The 22,210-nt window shown below is 38.7% G+C and overlaps 3 protein-coding genes across 5 annotated transcripts; 1 reads left to right on the top strand and 2 right to left on the bottom strand.

The window, feature by feature from the left end:
• Positions 1-96: 96 nt before the first annotated feature.
• Positions 97-6,912, bottom strand: usp30 (ubiquitin specific peptidase 30). Of its 2 annotated transcripts, none has more exons than XM_067609710.1 (13): positions 6,781-6,912; positions 4,675-4,784; positions 4,415-4,588; positions 4,209-4,312; positions 3,997-4,095; positions 3,435-3,480; positions 3,258-3,352; positions 3,101-3,160; positions 2,897-2,983; positions 2,699-2,779; positions 2,258-2,480; positions 2,076-2,181; positions 97-1,580 (listed from the first exon to the last, which is right to left on the bottom strand). In XM_067609710.1, the coding sequence occupies exons 1-13, from the start codon at positions 6,849-6,851 to the stop codon at positions 1,328-1,330; spliced, it is 1,509 nt and encodes a 502-aa protein (XP_067465811.1). In that variant the 5' UTR covers positions 6,852-6,912; the 3' UTR covers positions 97-1,327. The 2 variants fall into 2 exon arrangements, with proteins under 2 accessions (XP_067465811.1, XP_067465802.1); XM_067609701.1 differs by lacking the exon at positions 6,781-6,912 and adding an exon at positions 6,525-6,734.
• Positions 6,913-7,880: 968 nt separating this feature from the next.
• svopa (SV2 related protein a) lies at positions 7,881-16,408 on the top strand. The gene is made up of 16 exons (XM_067609808.1): positions 7,881-9,130; positions 10,339-10,499; positions 10,639-10,724; positions 10,828-10,926; positions 11,347-11,418; positions 11,665-11,789; positions 11,878-11,941; positions 12,051-12,176; positions 12,270-12,398; positions 12,481-12,554; positions 12,672-12,748; positions 13,425-13,529; positions 14,105-14,216; positions 14,322-14,403; positions 14,497-14,586; positions 14,685-16,408. The coding sequence occupies exons 1-16, from the start codon at positions 9,096-9,098 to the stop codon at positions 14,895-14,897; spliced, it is 1,650 nt and encodes a 549-aa protein (XP_067465909.1). The 5' UTR covers positions 7,881-9,095; the 3' UTR covers positions 14,898-16,408.
• LOC137196876 (D-amino-acid oxidase-like) lies at positions 15,744-21,188 on the bottom strand. Of its 2 annotated transcripts, XM_067609820.1 has the most exons (11): positions 21,096-21,187; positions 20,065-20,260; positions 19,871-19,985; positions 19,368-19,444; positions 19,014-19,079; positions 18,231-18,285; positions 17,941-18,045; positions 17,753-17,835; positions 17,337-17,454; positions 16,979-17,077; positions 15,744-16,900 (listed from the first exon to the last, which is right to left on the bottom strand). In XM_067609820.1, the coding sequence occupies exons 2-11, from the start codon at positions 20,256-20,258 to the stop codon at positions 16,775-16,777; spliced, it is 1,038 nt and encodes a 345-aa protein (XP_067465921.1). In that variant the 5' UTR covers positions 20,259-20,260; positions 21,096-21,187; the 3' UTR covers positions 15,744-16,774. The 2 variants fall into 2 exon arrangements, with proteins under 2 accessions (XP_067465921.1, XP_067465930.1); XM_067609829.1 differs by lacking the exon at positions 15,744-16,900 and having other exon boundaries at positions 16,979-17,097; positions 21,096-21,188.
• Between the last annotated feature and the right edge of the window lie 1,022 nt (positions 21,189-22,210).

The raw sequence follows: 22,210 nt of genomic DNA on the forward strand, positions 1-22,210 counted from the left end.
TCATGGGTGGATGGTCTCTAACCACAAGTCCACTTACCTGCTACCTCAAAATTAGCATATAGCTGTCTTCCTTTTAAAAAAAAAAACTCTGAAGAGCGCATTTGTTTTATCTTTTAATACCTGAAAACAATCACCTTTACAGATTGCACACAAATACACACAATCTGACATGAATATACAATAGTGCAAATTGCAAAATCAATAAGGGGTTTTGCACCAGGCCCTTTCTCAATTTGACTCATCTGGTTTGGTAGGAGCAACATGGCAGTTATCAGTTCCACAGAATTAAAAATATTGAGGATAACTTGCCCAAAAACCTGCAGTCATACTCTGGCTTTCACATATTTTATCTGTTAAACCATCTTGCAGAAATCTTGACACCATACCAAATGGCTCTGATGCATCATATTTTATCTCATGTCCATAAATCTCGAGCATTAAAGACAACATGGCACTTTAACCTCAACTGTGCAGCTATGCAAATCTCGACAGTGTAAGAAGGATTATTGGAAACATAAAAAAAATATCAAATTCATCAGCTTATGAACAATGTCAATTGAAACCTCATTTTCAATACAGTTTACATACACTGCTAGGAATTATTAGGCAAATTAGATTCCATTAGACAACAGAGAACCAGAATTGAGGAAAATTCTAACTATTTGATTTTTCATAATGTGTAACAACTGCTAAATAACATCTCCAAGAAGTCCTAATCAACTATTATCTGTCTGTGTCTGTGAAGTACAGGCGATGGACAAAATAGGTTAAAATAACAGGAACACCTTTAAGTACACTGCATTCAAACACTACAGCATGAAAATGCCACAGAATTTCTTCTTACAGCCTCAACAAAACTGAACATTAAAAGCTTCACACATGTACAAGTTATTGCAGGGCTATTAGCTTGGAATGCACTATATCGTCAGGTTTTCCTGTTTTTTTGTCCGTAGGAAGCCAAAATGTTACATGACAGACACTTTCACACACCTGTCAAAAGAAAGTAGCTTACTCGATCAACAACATTTGACTAAAAAAATCCTGCATGTCCGTAGTCTTTGGGATTAAGAGCCTCCTGCTCTGTGTCAGAGCAGCAAACTGTCCATTTGTGGATTTCCTATCAGCTAATCACAGCACGACCTTCACCGTGTTGCTGTGATCCATGATGCAATAGAACCTCTACTGTACCTGTCTCTAGGATGACTTTCCCCTCTGGTCTCAGTGTCATAAAGTCATGATCCACCACGTTGTAACTGGCACATACAGCTGTGACAGTGTGACTGGAAAGGCAGACGAACAGTCAGGCTGTTGGATTGTGAGCTCCCGGTTACTCCTCTGACCGCAGAGTGAGGTTCAGTCTTCGGACTCTTTCGTAGAAGAGCATGTAAGCGTTGGAAGACAGCACCTCGTGCAGGCTAGCTTTGCGTACCGAATCGTCAGACACCCAAAGCCACTGGGAGCTGATGGGTGAAGAACTGCGAGGTGAGGGAGGGCTGCGTCGGTATGTTACGAAATGTCCTGAGTGCATGTCACCGTGGTGAACCAGCACAGCCGTGAGCTGGAAAAGGTACTCTGCGGAGCTGAGAGGAAAGAGACTCAGATCAGACGATGTTTACAGATGTTTTCACGATGTGGTAGAGAGCTGCGTCTAACAGGTTGGACTAAAATCTTTTATAGAAGTTTAAGTGGGTTGAGATCTGGTGACTGAAGCCTTGATTCTGTGATTTATGTCATTTCCATACTCATTAAACGACCCAGTGACCCATCCCTGCCCCTGCACATTGTTACAGAATCTGCACAGAACAACATTGACTAATAAGACAACATGTCTCATCTCTTTATTTTAACATTAACTGTTCTGCTTTTTGAACTTGACCATTTAAGTTTTGCGTTCCTCGACAGTTGCACCGATATTGTGATGATTCTGTGATATTGTTCTCATGGGCAACATACTGCCATTGTATTGTGTATAATGATTTAATCTGTGATTCCTACCATAACACTGAACGGCTTAATATGCCTGACTTCTTGTATTGTGGCACCTTGACAACCTGCGATTGTAACAGGAAGTTTACCTGTCATATGTGAGGCCGAGCTGTGGGTTCAGACCAGGCGATCGGAGAAAGACAGATGAACAGCTTCCATTGGAAAAAGGCTTGTTGTTGTTATGATGTTCTGAATCTGTAAATTAAAATACAGCATGAGGAAATACAAACTTGCTGATGATATTATTACAGAGTCGACGGATCCAGCGTACCGGTGCCATTAGCAGTGTGCTTTTCCATGGCGTCGTCTGATTTTTCTGCTTTTAGGGGCTTTGGAGCACATTTGATCCGTTGACTCCTCTGGGTGGAAGCGTTGTGTTTGTAACGGTCCATTGATAGATACTCTGTAAACTGCACATGCTCCTGTCTTTTGATGGGGGTTCCTTCACTGGACCATGTCAGTCTTTGTAAATGGATGCAGAGACACTGGGGGAGCTAACAGAAGGAGGAAAGAGACAATTATGTTGAATGACCACAACAGTCCAGTTTACAACATCTGTTATTCATGATTGAAATGTTTTCTTTGATTTTACCTAATTTGGGTGGCAAAATAGATTTAGCAATCAATGTACAGATTTTACTGATTGGTGATTATCATCTTAATGTACAAACATTTAGATACGAGTAACATGATAAATATAAATGACAATTACCTTTCCCAGTTTAAGCTGTTTAACAAATGTTGTCCTCTGGCTTTCCAGAACCTGCCCATTGGCTGTGGTCCCTTGATGAAGCTGAGGACAAATTGTCAGAAAATTAGTTACTCTGCCTTTAGTTTGTCATGATGGTTGTTTGTCTGTGGTTTTCAGTAAATTAAAAATTTAAGAAAAATTATAATGATGATGATGTACCTTAGTGCAGTTTTCACACTCCACTTCTTTGATGGTTTCTGAGGAGATGAAATGTTGTAGACACTGATCTAGAGAAATTGGTCGACCCTGAGGACAAACACTCATCAGATTAAACAGTACAACAAAATGTATATTAAGGTGGGATACTATGATAACGGTACTTCAAGCACTCTTAGAAGTAATGATATTGACAATTCTGCTTACCCACTGAGGTAAAGGGATGGACAGTGAAAGGCTCTCAAAGGAATCATACCGTACTGGACTCTGGAAAACAGCAAAGCGAAAGAATGAATTGCCTCAAAAAACATAAAAAAAAACTCCACAAACTCTTTTGCTGTTCACTTGGCTAAATCAAACTCACTTGTTGCTCACAGCGCTTGCATGACATATTGCTCGTTAAACGACCGTGAAAAGGATGCTGAAACTTCCATGGACTCGGTATTGGATGAAGAGGAGCTGCAAAAGGAAAAATAATCTTGGCAAATGTACTTTTCTGTTGCCTGATATTATAATGATCCTGATGTCTTTGTCTCCTTACCTCGACTTCTGCAAGTCATAGTTTTCTCATCTTGATCAGGTAGACTCTGGTATAAAAACACACACAAACAGAATAAGCAGGATTACAGTAATTGTTATTTCGGTCACATACCGAGAGGTGCATGAAGCAGAATTCGTGTGAAATTGTGCACAAATTTCCCTCCAGAAAACATTTACAGTCCATTTCTTCTCAAACACTTTTTACTTAACTTACATTCACTTTTTATTTTATTTTTATTCCTGATGAGTGTTATCATACATTTACACATTACAAACATTTTATATATTTGGTTGTCCGATCAGTGTTTCTCCCTACTATTACTCTGTTATCCATTATCAACAGAGGCAGACATGTTACAATCAAACAAGTGCACTGCAGTACCTACTGGGTGACAAGGTTGGTCATTTTCATCATTGTTCTATGTGCATGTTTTAGTTCTTCCTTCAGGTCTTAACATTTATTTTAAGAAATCTGTTCTGCAGATCATACTGGAGACACTGACTTGCAATACAGGTTTGTGTGCAGGTTTAGTGCCAATGCAAGTAGGGAGATGATAACTTGCCTCGAGCGACTGCATGTCAAACAGGTGTGTGACTTTGGGTTGTCGATCCCTCTCTTCCTCTAGAGAGGATGTAAGGACATGAAAAAGTTCATGGGCATCCTAAGAAGAGAAAAACACAACACAAATAGACAAATGTTGAGATTTATATAAACACTGCACCATGCATTATATGTAGACATACAAATTACTACTCAACAGCACTATTGACCAACCTGCTCTTCAAACGAACTGATGTGCCACCGGTAGAGTCTGAGAACATCTAGCAGGCATCCAGCATCCAGTACATCATCCTCCCCCGGCTCATCACTGGACAGAGCTGTCGGTGCATTTACAAGAATAATATTCATGTCAAAAATATGGATGAACACTGAGGGTCCACTGGGCTCTATTGACTCATGTCACTGACTGTTTTCTTTACCTTTGAGAAGCTGAAGCAGTGTGTTGGACAGCTGGTTGTCTTTACATGACTGGATCGGAGGTGAACCTGAAAACTTCTCCAGCCACCTGATGAAGGACGGACATGCTGCCAAGCCCTGAAGCAAAGAGTTCAGGAAGCAGGTGTTGCCCAGGTTCAACAGACCAGGAACCATACCTGCAGGAAACACAGGTCATTATTAAGCTGCTGTTTTTATAAACCAACATATAATCTGTGTAATAAATTGTTATACTGATTCTCACCTCTTTTTCTCTTCTTTCTTTCTGTAATCGGGCCCCACAAAACATATACTCCTGCTGCAATGGCAGCAGCTATCCCACCAATGACACCCCAGTTTTTTATCATCTTGTTCCTGCAAAGAGAACATTATGTTAATTAAAGCGCCAGACCTTGGATTGAGAAGAGAGAGAAAAGGCAGGTAGAAAAAGAGTGGAGAGGGAGAAAGGTATGAAGGTAATAGGTGAATATACAGTCATACTGTATATCATTCCTGTTGATAATGTAAAAGTGAGAAGTGTCTTTTTGTTTGAGGGATCTGGCAAATGTTGACAACTTCAATTCTTACATTTTATTTAATCTGTTTTTTACTGTTCTCTCACTGACAAACAGACAACTGTACTAACTGGGGTTAAAAGTCTGATTTGTACAACAAAAGGTTGCAAAGACAGCAGAGTTCATCCTGTGTGGCAGCTCCCAGTAGCCTCTGAGAGATTAAGACATTGCTTTCTGGCTCCATTTAAGTGTCCGTTAGCCAAACCCCAACTCCTTGTTGGCACTCCACACTAGGGCTGGGCAATATATTGATATTATATCAATATATTGCCAGATTCAGTCATCCCCCTTACCTCATCACACCTTTGACGGCCAGGACATCGCCTTTCCTCCTAGGTTTGACCCTCAGCTGACTTTTGATCATCTATGTAAAATCTATTTCTACCATCTCAAAAGTTTATCCAAACGCTGCCCCTCTCTAACCCTGTCAGATGCAGAGAAACTTGTCCATGCTTTTATCTCGTAAAGACTGGACTACTGCAATGCGCTCTTCACAGGGATCCCTGGCAGGAGCATCAGAAGCTCCAATACATTCAGAACAGCGCTGCCAGGATCCTGACAAGAGTGCGAAAACACAAACATGTGACACCAATACTGTCTTCATTGCACTAACTCCCTGTTTCCTTCAGGATTGACTACAAAGTCCTGCTACTCACATACAAATCCATCAACGGACACGTGCCTCCCTACCTACAGGAACTGATCACACCGCAAACCTCCACCCGCATCCTCAGATCTGCCAACAGCTTTCCTAACCATCTGAGGGCATCACAGACTCTAGACTCTTTTAAAACAGGCCTAAAATCCTTTTTATTTAGGGAGTCTTGTTCATCTTAACTCATGTTATTATCTTTATATGTTTTTAACATGGTAGCACTTTGATATTCACTGCAAATGAATAGTGCAGTACAAATTAAATGCATCATTATTATTATCATTATTATTATTATTTATTATTATATATAAAACACTTCATACCATGTTTCTTTCTCTCAACTCAAGTCTGTGAAGCAAAGACAACATGAGCACGTGCACCCAGTCATGGTCTGTGTGTTATGTTCACATTTTATATCAGTGACATTAGACTAAATATTACAAACACTTCAATTCAACAGCACCACAAACTACAAGTTTCTAAATGAACACAGAGTTGACTCAACACCTCTCAAAAACTATTTCAACAGAAACTGAACATCACCTTCATGACGGCAGGATTTATTTTCTATTTGTCGCGCCTGCAAACCTTCTCCCATGAAACTGGTGACGTGCTGTAAACTAAATGCATTAATAATGTGATCAATTAACCTTTGAGCCGTTTATCTGTATTAAAGACAGGACCAGAGGTGACTTCAGATCAAGTAAAGCCTCTTTCCACCTCAGCCTGGTCTGCTTGGTCCCACTTCGCTAGTTTTAAATGTTAATAATTTGGTTAGTTGCGTTATTTTGCAGCTTCTGTGTGACATTATCTAAGCAGCCGCGTCCACCTGACCGATAATAGGAGACCACGGAGGAGCTAGCGTTAGCATCTGAGCTAACTTACCGACAACACCGAGGTTACGGTTCCCACGGCGCACTATGTCGCCTCCATACAGAAATATCCGAGCTGTTATCATGAAATATACTCGACATGTCTCATTGTTCAGTATCCTCGCAGGTTTTTTAAGCTGTAACGTTAAACCGGACTCCGTGTTTAACTGTCTCGTCTGCGCATGTTTACACTTCTTTGAGTCCAACGTCATGACCCGTTTCACCGCTGGCCAAGTGAACTACAAATAAGCTTTAGTTGTTGTTTTTACCTGACTACGGGTCCAGTGCCAAGAAACTCCCCAACAAGCTTATCAGAGCTCTCTGGTCTGCACCACAACATCCTGCTTTCATTGCGGAACTTCTGTCTTTGATGGCATGTTTCACGACGGATTCGCGGAGCGGCGCACCGGTGTGTTCAAGGTTAAAGCTCCGACCAACAAATTGTCAGTTGCGCACATTTCTGAAGTCGTGATTTATCTTCAACCGGAGTGCAACCTTCTCGAGCAAATATAAGACAAAGTTAAAACATTAACAGGATATTGATGAAAATTGTTTTTTTGTCAGCGATATTTTGAAACACTGATTTTTTTATTTGTTCTCATACAATAAATCTTGTACAAATTGTAGTGATTTGTTTGGATTCCTAATTTTCACAGTTCTTAAAGATCCTCTCCAGACATGTTTAAGATGTATATAAAAACTCTATTTGAATAATAATTTGTGTCTGATATGGTTTTTCCACCAATAAAGTTAAATTATCTTGTTAAAATCCTTAAAATTACATCCACTCCTCCCTCGTTAAAAATCCAGAATCTATGAATATGTAAATATTGTTCGTTTTAAAAGTTGAACTACTGGACACAATATGTCTCCTTGTTGACTGTAAAGTCCATTCTTAGTGTTTGTGCACTGAAGGCTTCAAGTTTCCACATCACACTTGTGTAAATTGAATATTGAACCAGGATTGGCTTCCAAACAGTTGAAATGTTACAAAACATGCTCGCAGGCCCACCCTTTAAAATTTGATTTTCAATGAGCACAGAGAAACTTTCTAATTTCAGCAGATGAAAGTGAAAACAGCCTTCAAGTGTCAAACTCTGCACATACATCATTCTGCACAGTGAAGCTCAAACATCCAACTGCAGGAACAAGAAGAAAACATTATTTTGAGTGGAGAGGGACTTTAAGATACATAATGATATTATTAGCTAAATGCCACGTATGGAAATTTAATGGATCCAAACAAGTCACATTTGAAGCTTCTATTAACAAAAACAGTCAAAACCTTATTTTTGTCGAACTGAATTTGTCTAAATTAGATAAACAATTGGGGGTGGGGGGGTGGGGGGTGGTGTTTGTTTCTACATATGTTTTATATGCATTTTTGTAGGTTATTTGACAAATTGTGGAAAAAGTCGAGCATAATATTAACTGTGGTCACTTTATAGACTATTAACAGACAAAGAAAAAAGCTGTTTTATAGACAACAATACTGTAAATTTTGAATCCCAGTTGCTTAATTTCAGAATTCATCCTTATACCTTATATCTGGTATTTGTTTGTTTATTTGTATTTTACTTGGTCTTATTTTATTTTTCATTCATTATTTTCTTGTGTTTTAAATGCTGCTCTCAGGCAATATCCTCGCTGTGTAAAACACATTTCCTCTGTGTTTGAAACTTGTCTTTCCTTGTGGAGCAGCCTTCCTAACCATCTGAGGGCAGCACCGGCTCAAAAAGCTTTTTATTCAGGAAGGTTCTTTTCATCTCAACTCTTCATCTTATATGTTTTAATAATGTAGCCCTTTGAGATTCACTGCAAAAACTGCAGTACAAACAACAGTACATTATTACAAAACCAAAACTAAACTACCAAGACCTTCCTTTTCAGTCAAGCATTTTCTTAAATGAACACAACATATTTGTACAGTATGTATGTGTATATGTATGTATGTATGCATGGATGTTTCTGTTTATAAGCACATGTTTTGCTGTAAAATAGGAATAGAATTAATTATTATTATTTTTACTAATAGTAGTAGTAGTAGTAGTCGTACTAAACATCCTAATAAAACGTGCATAACAGTTTTTGCATAATCATTTTTCTCTAAGAAAAAAAAAATACAAACTGAATTGATCATCTAAAATCAGGCCATAGATCATTTACAGCGCAAGCAGAATGTGATCTGAGGTGTTCATAAATAATATTACTATTCTAAAGGTCAGATTAAAGCATATTTGCATCATCTGAGTCCAGCTGTGAGGACACCTTATTACTACAATAATGTCCCATCCCTCATCAGCTCTGGCACTCAGACTCTGTGTGGTGGTGATAAGCCATGTGTTGTTGGCCACAGTAATCAGCAGTCAGATCCTCCTGAGCTCATCCTATCTGCTCTCTGTGCGTGCGCGCGTGCGTGTGTGTGTGTGTGTGTGTGGGTCGTGCTGTGTGACTCGGCCTCTCATTGGCTGTCAGCGGACACCCGGAGCGGGTCGCTCTCCTCGGTGCTGAAATCGCTGCTGCTCGTCGTGATAATGTAAACGGAGATGAGGCCAAACACAAAGCGAGCCAATAAACACCAAAAATGGACGATGATCTGTTCCAACTGAGACAGCTGCCGTGAGTAGACGACCGTGTGCACGTTTGTATGCTTTTATTGAGTCCGTCTTCAACCTCGGCAGCATGTTTGGCCGACGCGTCGCCCTCTGACAGCTCCCTCTTCCCACCGTGTTTGTTTGCTCAGCTCGCTGTACCACAAATAGCATGCATTCTCTAAAAAAAGCAGCACAGTCATTTAATTACAAGCTATATCTATCCAGCTAGATTATTTAGAGATGTTCATAGTTTAAGGCGTAAAAAAAACAACCCACATAGCATTTTGAAGGTGGTGCGGTTTGTTTACAGTCGTAGCATTTTAACAAGGAGACCAGTTTGCTTTAATTTATTCATAAGAAGCGGGTTTGTTGTGGATTGCCAGATGACAAGTTCTCCATCTTAACTTGTTATTGTGTTTGCTGTCATGTCTCAGTACCTAATGTGATTTATTTCTACCCTGCTGTACATACATTAAGCTAAAGGCTGGCCCATACTAGTCTAGCCTGGCCTTCATTAGGATTGCTCCTCAAAGACAAACAGTAACATAATATTTAGAGTCTTTTTCCAGATGAAATAGTTTATCAGTCAAACCATACAGATTATAACAAATCTATTCCAGTTGGGACAAAAGAGAAGAATTGGATGGACTAACAGGGATTTTTTTTTTTTTTTTTGCTGTACTGCTGGATAATTATATATTAAAATATATGTATTTAACATTAATAAGAGCTTTAAAATGAATATCATAGCGGCGGACACTACAAGATACCCATTTCTGGACATCTCACCAACTCATCTGCAGCACTGATGCTTCCCACCGCAAGTAGGCTATGTTATGTAATTACAGTGATTAGAACATCACTGGCACTCAAGTTCAAGTTCTCTTATAGTGTTTCACCCTCAGCGAACCATCTATTATCTACATGTGGGAGAAGATTACACCTTCTATCTGTAGTGAACATGTATATCTGTGGGTATTCAGCCTTTATAAGCTTGCCAAGCAGTAGAGTGCATTATCTGGCCTGACATGGTTCGCCCATTGGATGATTTAACCACCCTTTCACAAATTACAGCCATAAAAAGCTTGTATCACCTAGGCAACAGCCTCCAAATCTCAGCTTGGCTTTGACACTAGACCTCTGAAACTCTTATGACCAGCCATATTGTGGATATTTGCTTCCTCTTGGGATTTTTTTGAAAATCATATTTTACTTCTTTTTTTTTTTTTGTAGTGTTGTCCGCTTCCGTCGCACAGGTGAGAGCACACGCTCTGAGGATGATGGCGAGAATCGAGAGCAGGTTGTTAGGATTCCAGAGCAACAGACTGATCAGGAGTCTGTGGCACTTGCAGATGGAGCTCCGGTACCTCGAGAGTTTGCAAATCCAACTGATGGTAGAGTATGGCAGGGCTTCTTTGGTTTCCTGTCTCTACACATTCCTACCAAACTCATACTCAGTTTTCTCTCCTCGCAATGTAAAATGATTTCAGTTGTCTTTGGCTTCAAAGATTCTTACATTTCTCATTCCCTCAGACACATTCGTGGTAGAAGATGCCGTAGAGGCCATAGGCTTTGGGACATTTCAGTGGAAACTCTCCATCCTCACTGGTCTGTCCTGGGTGAGAACTGCTCTTTACTAAAACTACATCGCTCCAGGTACTACATCTTTATGTGTACTGAATACTAAATTATTGTGTGCCTCTTGGTTTCCTGTTTGCTCAGATGGCTGATGCGATGGAGATGATGATCCTCAGCATCTTAGCCCCACAGCTACACTGTGAATGGAGACTACCAAGCCTCGAGGTGGCACTGCTTACATCGGTAATGGCTCTCTAATGTCAATAAAGTACTCTCGGCTTGCAGTGCTGTATTACTGTCCTGATAGTTATTGATTAAGCGCTTCGGAATTGTTCTGAAATAAGTGCTTGTATAGACTAGTGACAATTGTATGGAAAACAATTGAGCCCCTAATGGTTTTTAATGTCATTAGATTGTGTTAAAGCATCAAAACAAAACCAAAGTTATGTTTCTTAGTGTAATATAAAAAACACACAGAGACCCTGAGCCATACCTATTTTTATTGATTTTGATTATTGATCACTTAATTTAGATGTATTTAATACAATATTCACTGTACAAGAGAAGATGACTTGTGTAAAAAAAAGCTGTACATTTTAGTGTTGTGCATTAGAATTGTTGCAGAAATGCAACATTCATTCACATTTTTTTCCACGAATGCAGGCGGTGTTTATTGGAATGATGCTCAGCTCTTCCCTTTGGGGAAACATATCTGACAAGTACGGAAGAAAGACAGTAAGTTCTAATAAATCCTCTGTTTTCTGTAAGATAAACATTGAATTGAGTTTGTAGGTGTTGGATGTGTTGCTTTTGGACCTCTAAATGGAAGAAAGTGATTAATATCATACAATAGTGGTGTCCAATTTATGATGTCATATGGGGATGTAGAGCATGTGAAGAGAAATCAAATTATTCTTCTGAACAGACGTATCAGGTCAACATGACTTGTTTAGCAGCTGGTTCTGTTTTGATCATATACAGGGTCTGAAAATGAGCGTGTTGTGGACCATGTTCTACGGCCTGATGAGTGCTTTTGCACCTATTTATGGCTGGATCCTCTTCCTCCGTGCACTGGTGGGCTTTGGCATTGGAGGAGCACCACAGTCGTGAGTAATCCTCATTGGTTGCTCTAAAAGCAGCTCTGTAATTAATCATTTGAGTTTGAATTAACAGTGAAGTGTCTCTCTTTGTAAGGGTGACACTGTATGCTGAATTTCTACCTATGAAGTCTAGAGCCACGTGTATTTTGCTGATCGAGGTATGGATTACCCTGAACCCATTTAGCCATAGTGATTATGTCACCAAGAAATTACAAAACGTGCAATCAAACCTGTTTTTCTCTTGTTTTCACTGCTGTTGCCTCACAGATATTTTGGGCGTTGGGCACTGTGTTTGAGGTCCTCTTAGCAATCCTGGTGATGCCCTCTCTGGGCTGGCGTTGGCTGCTCGGCCTCTCTACAATTCCTCTCTTCATCTTTGCCATCCTATGTTTTGTAAGTATGAGGTTATGAGTAGGCTATCTTTACATCATATACAATAAGCAAGCAGCATTATCATCTGACGTGTCTCTTCTCTTTGGGGAGCAGTGGCTACCAGAGAGTGCTCGATATGACGTGCTGACAGGAAATCAGGAAAAAGCTCTGGCCACATTGAAGCGCATTGCCACAGAGAACAAAGCACCCATGCCGCTGGGAAAACTTATTGCTGCTAGACAGGTAAGAGGATGTTTCTGTAGATAACTTATAATTCATGTATGACCTAATATTATGTTTTTTTATGTCTGTTTTTTTCAATCAGGAGGATCGCGGGAAGATTCGAGACTTGTTTTCATCCCACCTTCGCTGGACCACAATTCTGCTGTGGTTTATTTGGTGAGTACCAGTCACATCCTCATCCCATTACTCACTGACTTTCTTTTCTTATTCTCCAAAACTTTACATTGTCTTGTTGCACAGTCATATTCATCAGCTGGGTCTCTGTCTCCTCAGGTTTGCAAATGCCTTCTCCTACTATGGATTGGTGCTGCTCACCACAGAGCTGTTTCAGGAAGGGGGTGCATGTGGAAGTGAGTCACTGCTCAAACAAAACGACAGAAGCTCTCATACACTCAAGGGCACACACACCTTTTAATGTTGGTTCAAAGATAAAAGAGAGATTGTAGTTCTGTGACTATATATGTGTGTGTGTGTGTATATATATATATATATATATATATATATATATATATATATATATATATATATATATATATATATATATACATACATACATACATACATACATACATGCATACATACATATATACATATATACATATCCCAGAACAGAAGAGATTAATGTAGTCTACATTTCTAAAATGTAGAAATGGGAGCTAGTGTAAGTAAACTATGCATTTGGAATGAATAAATATTAAATAAATCATACTTCTAAGTCAGTGAAAAAATTAATTAACATTAACAATATTTTACTGGCACACTTAATGGAAACTGAAATTGGGAACTGAGCCACTGTTAATGCTATTAGTCACACCTCTGTGACTTACGACTTACTTCTTACTTCTACAAATCAAAATATGTGATGTGAAAAAAGGTCTACACATTTAATATCTTTCCTTATGCACAGATTTGGTTACACAGGTTGTTTTTGCAAAAGCAACACAAGAGACAGCACAGAGTGAGCAGACTGAGACAATGCTGGGTGTGTACTATCCTGTTTATTTGTTGTTCTATATCTCCCTCTAGTGTCCAAAGGTAATAAGATGGAGCTCCGATGCAGCTTGGAGTGTAAATATCTGAACTCTGATGACTATAAAGATCTGTTGTGGACGACCTTATCTGAATTCCCAGGTACACATTTGTTAATTTTTTTCTCTATTAGTCTATACACATTTTCAATTAAATGATAATAGTTACTTATGGTAGCATTTTCACTGCACATGAATTATATTTACTAGATTATTAAATATTGGTACAAGGTTAATATCTGGTTTAATTCTCTGATATTATGCAGTAAAAGGTGCATTAAAATACTACTGTTTATATCATTTTTGGTTTATCAAGTGTTAATTACTATACTGTGTGTATGTATGTCTTTGTACTCACTATAGGTTCTTTATACAAGTAATTATGTGATCATTTCCTGAAGAATGCTATTAGTTGCTGCAACGATTGCTATGTTATACTGAAAAGGGTCAATAATTACATGTTACTACATTACTTCAGTGTATTTCAAGGACAGACCAGTAAGACACTTTGGCAAGGTGTAACTTATGACATAAGAGACTTAAAGTCAAACCCGTACAGAGCAGCACCATCATTAACGTCATAAGTTACAGACATAAGACATAGACATAAGGGAAAATCAGTGTTTTATATCTTACAAACATGCTGTTTGAGTAAGGTCACTGATTTATGTTCTATAGGACTGCTGGTGACACTGTGGGCTATTGATCGATTGGGAAGGAGGAAGACCATGGCGCTGTGTTTCTTGGTCTTCTCTATGTGCATCATCCCACTCTACGGTTGTGTCGGGAGGTAAAGTGGACCCTCATGAGAATGTTAAAATGTTCTTTTTTTTTTCAATCCCATTGCGGATCCGCCATTTATCCATTGTTACTGCTTTGGGTTCATCTGTTCCAGAGTATCCATGACCGTGTTGATATTCATCGCCAGAGCTTTCATCGCAGGAGGATTCCAGGCCGCCTACGTGTACACTCCAGAGGTAAAGTATAGAAAAACAGAGAGAAGTTTTGCTTGTATTGTGTGAAATGCAACAGAAGATAGGGCCTCCTCTATATTTTCTGATACTGTGCAGGTGTATCCAACCGCGACCAGGGCTTTAGGTCTGGGAACAAGCAGTGGAATGGCCAGAGTCGGTGCCCTCATTACACCTTTTGTTGCACAGGTAACACCCCTTTAGCAGTTTTCTCCTTTTAAATACTGTACAAAGTGAGAAAGTGGCAAAGTGATAACATTTGTTCGTCCTTCCACTTTATCCTGCAGGTTATGTTGGAGTCCTCTGTATACCTGGCTCTGTCCGTGTACTGCTGCTGCTGCCTCCTTGCTGCCATTGCCTCCTGTGCACTGCCAATTGAGACAACGGGTCGGGCCCTGCAGGAGTCCAGCCATCGTGAGTGGGGCCAGGAGATGATGGGCCGGGCCTCCTCCCAAAGCTCAGGGCGAATCCCTAACTCCAGCTCCGGTTCCCAGGGCTGAGGACGTGCCGGCTGGAGTACAACCAAGAGGTGACCGCAGTGGTGAAAAGAGGCAAGGAGAGGCCAAAAAAAGCTAGATCAGCTTTCCGTGTCCATCTCCAGTCCCATCCTATGACCCTTCAGTTTAGGCACCACAGTGGCTTCAGAGGCCAGGCAGCACAATATTTTTTACATGTCACTGTAATTATTGTCTTCGATCACCATTGCTGTCACAATTTTGCCACTGTTTAACCTCACGCTGGGTGATTGGGAAGACAAAATTGCCTACATGAGTGCAAGATTGAGTAAACGAATAGTGGGAGACAAGTGAAACCTTCTTGAACAAGTGAGAATTTAAATACTTTAAGTGAAGTATTTGAATCCTGCTTTTCTAAAGCAAGAGACGCAAAGGAGAATAAAGGGTCACCCTCTTTATTAAGTGTTAAAATAGCTTCAAACAACTAACTACTTTTCAGAAAGCCTTAAACTACCTATTCTGTCATTGAGAGACGTACTCTTTACCTTATGAAACAGCTGCTTTAGGTGTGTAGATGAGAAAGAGAATTATCTTGTGCACACAAATTGCCTGTTAAGACACACAGATTACAAACTCAGTTTTATAAGAAGTGCATTGCTGGAGTGAAGAGGAGATCCACATCAATAGATCATTAAATTCAATCAAAGACCGTCAAGGCGCGAGTTGTTATAAATGGACAAACTGTACAGTAAGTCAGTGACTTGCTGGCATTCCTTCTTCCTGTGTTTAAGTGTTTTCTGTTTTTATGTGAGGCCCAGTAGTATATTTGTTGTTCCCTGAAGAAATGAGGCCAGTATTATTCCCGTAGTAATAAACAAAGGTCAACGTATGTCTTGATCATTTTGTGGTAATTTTATTTACAACAAGCAGACAAATCTGCCTTCATCAGAGCATCAATGTGCTGTCCACAGTATCTCATATTTATAGCACAAGGTGGAAGAAGTCCACAAATCCTGCATTACATTGGAAAACATTATGCAATTTGAAGTATTAGGAGATTCAAATAAGAGTATTTTCATCAAATCATCACCCAAAACTTATTCAACCTAGATAGTTAGAATTCAATGATTTAAAAAATTGACATTAACATGAGTATATGGTGGTAGGATCTATAAACTATTCTGCATCTACCACTCTACGTTAACAACACATATAGACATGCAACACATCGACCATTTATCAGGATGTTACATTCTGTCTTTCTGTAAATAATGTATCATTACCTGGTTTAGTTGTTGTCTTTGCTTTTGTTTGTAACAAAGGTGATGTGGAGACGGACTTTGCCTAGTCTGATTCAATGAGTAAACACACTGAGCAAAGTTTTATTTAAAAAAAAAAAAAAAAGAGAGAGATTAACTAGCACAGGTCCAGCAAGCTGACTCCTACCTGCCAGTGTTTGAGATATAGTGCTGCATTAAGTGTCTGTGTGCACAGATTCTTGTCAATGCACTGAATGTAAATGTGTATGATACTGTAGTAAATGATCTTCAAAAAGAGCAGCGGATTCATGTTATTATTTATTATTTATCAGGTATAATCATTATCAGTAAGTTTCTCTGTTTTTTTACATTTACTGAGAACATTTTCAAAGATATATACACTCTATATGTTTTATTTCTTTTTAAAATTACCTTGTACAGATTTTAAGCGTATTTCATCACATGTGAATGGACAAGAACATGTGTCTCCTCTTTCATGTTACATATACATTACACTGTTGAAGTGATGTAATTACTCCAAAGATACATGATACTGAATATCAGTTTGCTTTAAGTGTTAATTACAGACACAACACATGTGTTTTGGATACAAGGCACTTTGATTAAAATTTTAAAAATGAGCCTCTACTGCTAAACACAAGTCTACAAGCGAGCTTTTGGCCCTTTCCCTTTTTCTTCCATGATCTGACCGAAGAGCCTCGCCGCTTCCTGGGCGCAGCCTCGGTGAATGGTGAGTCCGAAACCTCCGTGACCATAGTTGTGTATCACCTGAATTAGAGCCATGATATATCAGAAACTAAGGATCAATATTCATATGTGGAGTACTGATCAGTTGTTATGGATTACCTCTATTGCAGTTGCTCCGGACGGTATGGTCTCCCTCTCCAGTCTGACTTTGCTGCGAACAGGCCTGAGGCCGGCCCAGTCCTCTACTATCCTGGCATGCTGAGGTTAGAAACATTTTTCTGAAATGTTAAGAAAATTGATGCAGAAACAAACAGAAGTATAACGTACTAAACTACTAGTGCTGGTATTACTTCACAGAATCTTGATTTCATTAGAATCAGTAACATGTTTAAGGACTGAATGTATATTCTAAATATATCACATTTTAAATAACCCTAAGCCTATACTTGAGCACTAGAGAAGATATTCTAAATAATTTATTACTGTAGAGTCAGAAAGTCTTTTTATATCATTTCACCTTGAGACTAGGCTCGAGCTGGCAAGCGTTTTCCCAGATTTTTTTATGATCAGTGGAATTGTTCTGTTCACTCCAGTTTCCTATCTGGAACACCCCACCGACTGTCACAAGACGACTCCTGCAGACAAAGTTCAGCAACTCTGGCTTTCAGGCTTCAGAAACACTAAAAGCAACATCATGACACTGTAGCTGGACAACACAGCGAAACCTCTGCAACCACTGCTGGAGTGAATGTGATGTTAAAAACATAATTTAGCTAAATTATATATAAGGCCATGTTTAGAGCTGGTGGATTAGAAACATGCATAGTGTTTAAGATAAATCTAAAAGTACACAAGTACTACTAGCCATCACTATAAACACTACAATAGTAAACTCCTGCAGTATTCAACAGTGCATTGTGTTACTAGCGCTACCCTGGAATGATGTACGGTGAATTGTAGACTCCTGTCTTAAAATCGTGGGTAAGAATCCAGTGCTTCAACCATGGAGCATCCACCTGTAAAACAGGGGAGTAACAAGAGCAGACAGTTATTCCCTTGGTGTCTTTATAGTTGGTTATATAAACAACAAACAGACACTTGAACTGTTCTCACTTTCTCACCTTCACTATCTGGCCCCGGCCCGGTTTGAGCTCCGGGTCTGGCTGGAGCTCTCCTGATCTTATCCCAGTACAGTTTATTATCACGTCTGCCCCACTTTCTGCCAACTAGAAACAGGGAGGCATGATAAGAGATAGCAAACATGACAAGTGATAACATTTGGCGCTTCTGTAGCTTTCCTAAGGTAAGTTAAAATTTGCAATTTTTTGTGGATGATTCATTATTAAAGACTAGCTATGAACAGCTAACAATATAAATGCAACTACAATATTTTAAAAAAGCCCTCACTAACCTCCTTGAAGGAGTCAATTTTCCTGTGATAAAATTTCACACCCCTTTTTTGCAACCTGGAGATAACACAGAACCAGATGTACATTACCAACACCAGAAAACCACAGCTAAAAAAATGAACTTATTTTCATTTTTGTTAAACTTGAACTCAAGCTTTCTAAACCAGTGTGGATACTAGTGAGGTAGAATTTTAATCTGGGTCTAAAGCTGTGTCTGAAGTTACACTTTCACACCTCTATGCAGTGGACTGTATAGTGTGTCGGTAGTGACGGTAAAATCAACAAAAACAGTTGCAGACACTAATCTGGTCATTCCTTTTGTCTAGCAGCTGTCTTTTTCCCACGTCTGCACAATTCATGATGGTAGTTATAGCTCTCAATTAGTGACCATTGACTACGTGCTACTTTCCACAATGCACTATGGGATGACAATGAACAATGCTACAAAATTGCAAACACACTCTAAAATGAACTATTTCAGACACAGATTGAGACATTACATGCTAAATAGAAACCATGTGTTGAAGATAAGATAAAACTCTATTGATCTTTGTGAGGAAAATTAGGAATTTAAAAGCCACAGAAATGTAAAAATTTAAATAACACACAGTCAGGTGTTGTTTTTTTTTCCTTTCATCTTTTTATTCAGTAATGAATTATGTTGCAAGCAAGTGATACAATAGTTCAACGTTCAACTCAGGATTTGTTAAGTTCTGGTGAAAAAAAAATGCTGATACAACTACTCTGCCATGGAAAGTCACTCAAAAGAGAAGTTAATCACTCACCAATCCATCAGCCAAGGTAAGTATGTTTTACCTTCCACCATGAGTGCAGTGTTGAACCATCCATAACTAAAGTGTTAGACATAGAAGAAGAGATACGTGTGTTAGAGTAACAGCTGGTGACAGAATCATCCATTCAATCATTCATGTTTTTTATCTTGTATTGAGAACAACCACTATACTATTAAGTAAGATCAAAACAGAGAGTTTCTTAAAAACATGAATAATGCACAAGAACTAAGTTGGTTATTCACATATTAAACATTTAACCAGTTACTTGAAGAAAGCTTTGGAGATGAAGGAAAAGACTTTTATCAAGATACGTTTTTCGTCTTCAAACTTTTAGCAAGAACCTACTTGTATCCAGGAAACATCTGCAGCTCTCGCTCTGTGAGCTGCCTGAAGCCCAGGACAATATCTTTAAATGATGGATCCTGCAGTCAAAAACAACTGACTTAGTAAGAGATCATGTCTATCATGTCCTCAACATGCCTGTGTTAGTTTGCAGTCAGGATACAGAATCCCAATTAACCCCTGAGTCTGAGTTTTACCCATAATGTGGCCTCACTGTAATTGTTTTCTAAGCATTGCAGGCGGCCATCTTTGTGCATCTGAACAAAGCTCTACTTTCACTCAGGCTGAATACTAATAGAGTGTGTTTATGGTATATAATCCACTGGTATGTGATATATTTATGAATGACTTATCTCAAGGTTACATCATAACCATCATCCATTTATCTACAATTTTCATTGCACAGTACCTTTGCTCTCGGTTATAAAAGTCGTCGGAAACAAGGTAAAATCTTATCTTACAGGTCAAATCCATTGTGCATTTTCCAAGAACAAAGCTTTGCTCACCGGTGCTGGTTCAGTGCAGAGGTTGTAACCAGACTGGAGGAATACTCCCATCTTTATGGACTCTGGTGAACTGAGGCAGCTCAGCAAGTAGTCAAACGTCTCTTTATTCCATTTTCTAAAGGTGAGCAGAAGACACCATTAAAACGATGGTCACTTTTTATACATACAGAGGGAGTGAAAGAGAAAACACTTACGTCTCCTGGATGTTGCCCTTGTCATAAAGGTACGGCTGCCAGAAGCCAGCAGCTCCATCACTAGTGGTCAGTGGAGTGAAACAGTCTGCGTACACCTCAATAGTCAGTGGGCTGACAATGGAGTGATACTGCTCATATATGCTCTGAGCGGTGGACAGGCCGATGACTCCAGCTCCAATCACTGCCACCCGCATGTCTGAATTTACACGAGACAAAACACTTTATTCATGTTAATTCAGACATTACTCACCTATAAATGCATCCTGTATGGAAACAGACTAACATCCTCTTGACACGATCATCTGGATCTCTAGTGTATGCACATTGTATTCTATTACATGAGATTAGATGTGATTAGAAAGTTATTATTCTATTATTGTTTCCATAGCCTATTATTAAACAATATATTACTTAAAATAATACATTATTGTTATTACTGTAATGTGCAATAGATTTATTGAATAGAAAAAAGAATTTAAAAAAACATCAAAATGAATATTAATCTGTACTAGATCACTATGTTTGATAGATTGCAGGGTTGAGTGGATCTTTCACTAAAACTGAGTAAAACTTTTGTAATCTAGACACATTATAATATTAGTGTAGTAGCCTATATCAGTGGTTCTCAAACTTTTTCACGTCAAGGACCCCTAAACTTACACAAATAAGACCACGGACTCCCATCTGATGAGATTTTTTGCTTTTAGATGTTTCATTATAGAAAGTGTATGAAACCCACGACCAAAACAGTCATATATTCTGTCATTGTGTTACTTATGCATGGAGTTATAGTGAAAATAAATGATTCCCCTTTTTACTGAGGACCCCCTGGAGCCCCCTCAAGACCCCTTTGAGAACCACTGGCCTATATTATGTAACAGAGTGAGCAACATGTCGGTAAAATATGCATCAAGTTGAGCAGCACTTCAAAGCAAACTAATTAACGTGGAAAACTTCAGACTTACGCAAGTGTTGCTACAGGTTATAACTGAAAACTGAATCTGAGTGAGTTTCAGAAAATGTTACTTTACCTTCAGGTTAGTGGTCGTTCACTGCTGCAGGAGTTGAAGTCTGTCACAAATACAGACTACACTCAATGATGTAGCTGTCACATGGGCGAGGGGCGGAGACACGACGCTGTGCAGTAGTAAGCGTGGAACACGTAAATATCTATCTATCTATCTATCTATCTATCTATCTATCTCTCTATCTACCTCTTTTCACTACATATTCCTAGACATGCTCAGTTTTTGTAACCTTTATTCACATTGAAATTCTTGTGTGAATATTAGTAGGCCTACATTTTTACATTACGGAGTTAAGTGGATTATGTGATTTGTAACCAGTTATTGTGTTTTTCACAAGTTTTACTGTAACAAATGCATGTAGCAACACATAAGACTTAATTTTTTTAGCTTGATGCTTCACCACACAGCAACAAATTCAAGATATTTTTCCACATGCATATTTTTCCATGTATATTACATTACTGTAACTTAGTCAAACAAAGAAGACAGTAAGTTTTGTAATCATTATTAATAATATTATTACATCTATGTTTATATCGACTGTATGTACAGTATATAAAGTAACTTGTTACATAATCTATTCAATTTTTGCTGCAACTAACAAACATTTTCATTATCAATTAATCAATTAGACATTTGGTCCATAAAATGTCAGATAATTGTGAAAAATGATGATCACTGTTTCCCAAAGCCCAAGACTTCCTCAAAAAAAAAAAAAAAAAAAAGTTCACAACTCAAAGAGATTGAGTTTACTGTCATAAAAGACTAAAGAAACCAGAAAATTGACTTAAAGATGACTCAAAACAGTTAATCAATGATCAAAATAGTTGGTGATTAATTTAATAGTTGGCAACTAATCAATTAATTGACTAATTGTTGCAGCTACATTCAATATTTATTTCAGCACTCCCTGCACTCTCACACACCATTGCATTACTTTGTATCCTGTTTACAATTGACAAAAACAGTTTGATCTGTAGACACTGTTATATGTTGTTTTCCATTTCTTGTTTCTTAATATATGTATCTATTTTTTCACCCACTTACTTGTACATAACATTAATATTCTTATTTTTAATGATCTTTGTTCAGCTTTGTTGTCCTTGTTTTGGCTGCAT

Source organism: Thunnus thynnus, chromosome 2, assembly GCF_963924715.1.
Source record: "Thunnus thynnus chromosome 2, fThuThy2.1, whole genome shotgun sequence".
In the NCBI taxonomy this organism is placed as follows: Eukaryota; Metazoa; Chordata; class Actinopteri; order Scombriformes; family Scombridae; genus Thunnus; species Thunnus thynnus.

Bases quoted from the DNA above. Each gene is read 5' to 3' on its own strand.
- usp30 (XM_067609710.1), bottom strand. From the start codon at position 6,851: ATGTTGTGGTGCAGACCAGAGAGCTCTGATAAGCTTGTTGGGGAGTTT. The intron at 3,481-3,996 runs GCAAGTTATCAT...TTTTTATACCAG, and splicing joins TTGACATGCAGTCGCTCGAG to AGTCTACCTGATCAAGATGA. The intron at 2,984-3,100 runs GTAAGCAGAATT...GTTTGTCCTCAG, and splicing joins CCATCCCTTTACCTCAGTGG to GGTCGACCAATTTCTCTAGA.
- svopa (XM_067609808.1), top strand. From the start codon at position 9,096: ATGGACGATGATCTGTTCCAACTGAGACAGCTGCC. The intron at 13,530-14,104 runs GTACACATTTGT...TATGTTCTATAG, and splicing joins GACCTTATCTGAATTCCCAG to GACTGCTGGTGACACTGTGG. The intron at 14,404-14,496 runs GTAAAGTATAGA...GATACTGTGCAG, and splicing joins CCTACGTGTACACTCCAGAG to GTGTATCCAACCGCGACCAG.
- LOC137196876 (XM_067609820.1), bottom strand. From the start codon at position 20,258: ATGCGGGTGGCAGTGATTGGAGCTGGAGTCATCGGCCTGTCCACCGCT. The intron at 19,986-20,064 runs GTAAGTGTTTTC...GCTCACCTTTAG, and splicing joins AAGGGCAACATCCAGGAGAC to AAAATGGAATAAAGAGACGT. The intron at 17,836-17,940 runs GTGAGAAAGTGA...CCTGTTTTACAG, and splicing joins GCCGGGGCCAGATAGTGAAG to GTGGATGCTCCATGGTTGAA.